This window comes from Psittacula echo, assembly GCF_963264785.1.
Source record: "Psittacula echo genome assembly, chromosome: 3".
NCBI lineage: Eukaryota > Metazoa > Chordata > Aves > Psittaciformes > Psittacidae > Psittacula > Psittacula echo.
The window spans coordinates 81950743-81956742 of NC_137736.1; the positions used below are offsets into that span (position 1 = coordinate 81950743).

At 34.8% G+C, this 6000-nt stretch overlaps 1 protein-coding gene across 2 annotated transcripts in view; it reads right to left on the minus strand.

The window, feature by feature from the left end:
- The window catches only part of NDFIP2 (Nedd4 family interacting protein 2), a 45642-nt gene that overhangs the window by 17278 nt on the left and 22364 nt on the right, over window positions 1–6000 (minus strand). For both annotated transcript variants that reach the window (XM_080613780.1, XM_080613779.1), the window contains exon 4: window positions 2055–2142. In XM_080613780.1, the coding sequence (XP_080469906.1) occupies window positions 2055–2142 (88 nt within the window). The remainder of the gene's footprint in view (window positions 1–2054; window positions 2143–6000) is intronic.

The following is a 6000-nucleotide window of genomic DNA, read 5'->3' on the forward strand; positions in this document are numbered from 1 at the left end:
AGGTGGGAGAGCACATCTGGAACAAGTCATTCATTCCATGCTTTTCTCACTAGACAATGGTTTCTGACACCGTTTTCCTGCACTTTAACTAAGGGAGCTTACTCTAGGCTATCTGTGATGTGCCACTTTTACTTGCATCATTTAAACATATCACACTGTGAAAAAGCAACCCAAAAGATGGCCATACTGTAAATTCAATTTTAATTCTTGCTCTCTTAAGTCTACATACATCAACTTAAAGTCTTTTATCTCCTTGTTAGAGGAGATCTCCTTTATTAGAGGGACAGGAATACACCACCCATTATTTACAATCCACCCTCGTGAAGTTAAGCTCATTTATCAGTTAGTTCTCAAGTTTCCCTATGAAAAGCTACTAAAAATTAATAGTACAGCTAAGTGCTTAGGGTTTTTGTGAACTCATACCATGAACCCAAACAAGTAAATTTTCTCAATTTCTGTATGTAACCTTCATCCACAACAGCCAACACAGATCCCAATTACACAGACACCTGTATAAGTATCTTACAATGTGTAAGCACTCATTTTATACATTTCATTCATAGGCAATCAAAGTTTGCAGTAACAATTTCAGAATAATCAAAAATATATGATCTACAAAGTATTTTGTTAAATGTGTAAAAGCAATGCTCTGTGCAGTCTCAAATAAACAGCTATTTGAAGAAAAAGTTGTCAGTTTATCCAAGTAAATCTCTGCACTCTTGAAGGTGGACACAATGTTTTGGGCACATAGTTTTGGAAAACTTGATTTTATGAACTTAAAACACATTAGAGCCAACAATGCACTTGACCTCCAAGCACAGTGCAAATGAAAGCCTAAACCAGGATTTAAAAGCAAGAACAAGTTTAGACAATGCAGAACCTAAATAGGTTAAACACAAAAAGTTACAGCACATAAGGAAGGTGAAAAAAGGGAAAAAGAAATGAAGCCATACCTGCCTTTGACATGAGAATATATACACTTTCTATGGTCCAACTACAGAAAGAGGTCAAACTACAAACTCATTTGTTAGCCTATACATGTATTTATATATTTGTTATGAGACGTAGACACATATTTTTATCCAAGGATGGAAACATCCCTTGTCCTAGTACATCATAGGCCAATATGAAAAAAGCATTCTGTTAAAGTTCTGTAACCTGCACCTGTAACAGTTAAATAAAGAGGCTGTTAAAAGACAATAAAGAAAGAAGAACTAAGGTGAGATCTATGTTGAAGGACATAAAGGAGATTTCAGTGGATCTCAATCAGCTTTCATTCTGATGAATACTTAAAAGCTACATCCCAGACACCATCCCTGGCTTCCACCCAGGTTGCCAAACACATTTATTTCAGAAAGGGAAAATATCCTCAGAAATTAGGAAGAAATACGCAAGTAGCAAAACAGAAGCAACTTCTTTCTAGAAGCAAGTTACAGTGGCTAAATTTAACTTTGCTCAGTGCAGCACATAACTTACAAAACATGCACAGTGCACACACAGTATCTGAAGAAGTGTTATATGTAGTGCTGGTTGTAATCGGACATTACCAAAGGCATATTGATATGATAGTGGTTAGTTCAACCTGAAAATGAGTATGGATGGATTTGTTCCAAAAATCCACCCACAGCTATTTAATTCTCTACACTAGCATCAGCAACTTTATATGGCATATCTCTTTTTTTTTTCCACTCAAAAAATCAATTGTCAGATTTCTGTGATCCAGCCTTTAATTCAAGTTGGTAGTCCAACTAGAAGACGCAAGAACTCCCCAATTCATAGGCAACAGTGCAGCCTTGCTATGCCTCAAAACACTTACATGATTTCACTTTGTTCCCTTATCTGTGGCAGATATCACAGAAAAAAAGTGCAATATATTTGCTAAATCTGGAACAGGAAGCATTTATATCTGTGTACAGGTGTAAAAAAAAAAAACAAAAAAACCCCATTCATTACAGTATATTAATGCAATTTATCGCAGCTATCTTTCATATTCCATGGAAAAAAAGGTACAATTAAGATATACTTCAGTAGGTTTGGGATACAAGATAACTTACTGAAAAATGCCAACATGAAGATGCCATCATTGCCCACTCTAAGCTGATCTGCATCACTGAAATCATCCCGCGGTGGATACTCTTCTTCCTGGATTTACAGGTTAGTGATAATTTAGTGAAAAGTTTATTTTAGAATAACTATCTGTAGGACTAAAGTATTAATTATGTTTCTAAAGCTAAAACAAGAAAATTGACATTTCTGTACCATGTCCACATCAAGGAAGTTTAAAGGAAAAATAATTCGTATTGATAAAACAAGTCTTATTTGTTGTTTATATTATCAACGCCAAATTTTTCTGTATATGTTTCTGTAGAAGACATGTACATATTGCCTATTCATTTTCAAATTAAGCTAGAAATTATTTCAGATGAGCACTTTGACAATCAAAACCAAAAGAATCCTCTTCTTACTGTAGCTATCTTTACATGCAGCCAAACTATTAAATTTTTTTTGGAAGTCATTGCATAGGATATTCTATTTTTTTCCTGCCAGAAAAGTGTTTTAATGTTTCCCAAAATTTAGAGTAAGGCTAGTATCTTAAAATAAATTGCTGATGCAACAGCACTGCATCAACCAATTTGAATATCCTATAACCCACACAAAAAAACAAACATATGCAAAGAAAAGAAAACCTCCAGGGACACTAGAGGGCGCGAAAAGACTGAAAGCATTTAAAGGTCTTCTAAAGTACTGTGCACTTTTTGAGTTTTGGTCAAAGAAAAGCAAAGAAAGATGTCAGTCAAAACGGTTCAAAGATTTCACCCATCATATCAAAATACTAGATCTTAAAATACTGGAAGTATGAGGGGTTTATTCTTCTCAGTACTTGATTTTTCAACAGAACTTGGCAGATCTTAGGTATGCAGTTACATGCATAACTAAAAGATTGCTGCAACTGTAGACCAGCAAATGTAAAGGTTTTCATGATGACAGCGCCTACTAAAGAGAGCCTGATGGAAACTGTAAAACCAGTGAAACACACCATTTTTATGCTTATATGAAGAATATCAAAACAACATAGGACAATACAAGTTAAGTGATACTGTCAGTAGCAGCAGTAATCTGGTCTTTAAAAAAAACTAAAACAAAAAAACAAACAAAAACCAACAAAACAAACCTTGAGTAACATTCCTGAGTAATATTCTTTTCCTATTTTTCTCCAATAAATCACAATGTATGAGAATTAAGAGAAGAAATGACATATTAATAAAAATCGAATCAGTTCAAGTGAGATTTATCTAGTTATTTTATCCATCGCAAACAATTACTACTGAAAAGATGCAATTCTGATTTTAACACATTATTTAGTCACTATGGCAAAGGTTATCATAGAATCACAGAATGGTTATGGTTGGAAAGGGCCTTAAGATCACCTAGTTCCAACCCCCCTGCCACGGGCAGAGATGCCTTGTATATTAAGCTCGTAACTAAAAGGGCATTAAACAGTCACAGTGATCTAATGCTCTGTCATATGACTGACAGTTCACCTTTGTCAACACAGCAAAGTATTTTACCAGGGTATAGTAATTATGCTAGAACAAGCTGTACCAACTCAAGGCAGCCAACTTTGTAACATGCCGTGAAATTCCAGCTGTGCTCTTATTTCAGATTAATTAGCCAAGACCCTGTAGTGGATAACTTACTTTAAAAATACTGCTATTAACATACACAATTCCAAAGAAAGCACAAAAAGCTAAGCTAGCTGAACAACAATCTTGAGGGGGTGTAATTCAATTCTACATAATTCCAGATGTCCCTAAATGGTCATCTTAAGTCACTAGGAAAGCATTAGTTTATTGAATCAAATGCTGCTGCAGCCACAAGACGAGGGGCAGGACGACGGGGCGGAAGAGAAGGAGGAGCTGAATATGCATTAAAAAAAAAAGGTGTATTTTAATGTGCTTATCTCTAAAATATGTCACAAGCATTCCTTTTTCAAGTCAGGACAACAAAAATAACATTGAATTTTGACTTCAGAAGGTCTGTGAAAACCCGTAACTCCATTTAAAATAATTTTTGGAACTTTTTAAAACTGCTAACTACTGAACTGTTCATACTGGCATTTCCAAACCAATTAGTGAACTATGCTCTATGCAAAATGTTGCTTCAGAAAATTTTGTTGAACTACAATAACAAGTTTAGCAGGTTTCTCTATATGCACAGGTTTCTTAAAGGCTTACACGTGTGAGGAACACAGGTCAATGTACATCCCACAGACATGAGAGCAGACATTTGCAAGTAGGCACTAGTGTAGTAAGTATGAGCAAGTTGTAATTTATCACAGCCCACATCAAAAGGAAATTGTATTAAACTGAGGTCTACTTACTGTCTCCAAAAATTGGCATATGGAAAGTATCATAAATTGTTTCCTGCACTTAAATCCTGTTCAACCTCTATCTATATGATTTACCATTATATAGTTTTATGATCAGTCCTGTAGACGAAGACACTAACTGCACAAGCCCCTCTAATGTTGCCTGTCTTTCACAGTACTCTCATATGATCTAGCTGGTGTCAACTGTCCCAGTCTTTCTTCAAAATATAATTGTTTGCCACCATTCATAGAGGAAAACAGACAGTGAAGAATGACCATCCTCTTTGCTGATGCTCAGAACTAAATGCAATTCCATAGTAGCAATTTTATTAGGGACATTTTTATCTATGAGAATAATTATATATTTATATTTCTTTTTAATTAGAAGAATGTCATATAACAAAACACACAAATTCATAAAATACATAATATTGTTTCAGTATCTCATATTGATTTTTGACAAATTTAGCCAGGTTAAGGATCATAGACAGTATTTCTTATTTGCTAAATATGCTGAGATCTGTATAAACAGAAAACTTGCTGTTTCTATTGACCAGAGAAAGATCTAAACAGGAAAATACATTATCAACAAAAACGGCATGTCACACAGAGTAACTGCTCTAAGGAAAAGAACATCAAATGATACACATCATCTCCTGAAGTCAAATCTATTAACTCTTCTGAAACTATAGTGCTCTCTCTGTAGTATTCTGAAAAAAGAAGACTCTCCTTTCCCTCAAATGCTTTTTAACTTCTTTCAAATTGAAACCTAGCATGGTGTACAGTGAGGCAAAACTACTTTTAATTAAGTAAAGAACCCAAGTTTTCAGGAACCCCTTGGATAACTAGACTGACATAACTTTTCAATGGAGTGGATTTACAGAGAAAAACTTGTGAGGAAAGGGTCAAATTACTCAATAAACCCCATTCAGCATACAAAACAATATAGAGTTAACAGTGGTGGGGGAAAGGCACAATGAACCCCGGAAGCATTTGTTTGCCAGCAGGAAAATTCATAGTTAAAGTCTAAACTAGACAGAACTATACCATACCTCTGGACGACTGAGGAATATTTCATCAAACAGACTCCTAGACTCCCTAAACTGGGCGTGCTAAGCATGTAAAAACAGAAAAACATAAGACAAATGCAACTGAAAAGCATTAAGTAAAAGCCAACCATTGCAACATACAAACAAGTCATTTAACTGTTAGCAATACTTTTGCCCTTGTTAATTGACCTTTCAAAACTGACCTTGAGAATTTGAAGGAAAACACCAAAAGCCAAGGTAACTAACTGATGACATAAGACTGCTACAATTTCTTTGATGCACTGAGCTATCTGGAAGCGTTCGAAATAAATGATTTATATACAATCTATTCTTGTATGACAAGCCCCACAAAGAACTGCGAAAACAAGTACTAAAAGTTTTGGTAAATGTTAAGTTTAGATTGCTCATACAATCTATAATGCAGGGCTTATGATTAAGTCTTCAATACGATCACATTGATGCTTTTTAAAATCCCTACTTGATTCAAGAGAAAAAAAGGCTGTTTATTAAATGTCTGCCTTTTTATATCATTTTCCTCTCTTTTGCTCAATGAGGTTTTTGCCTTCTTTACTGCACACTTTG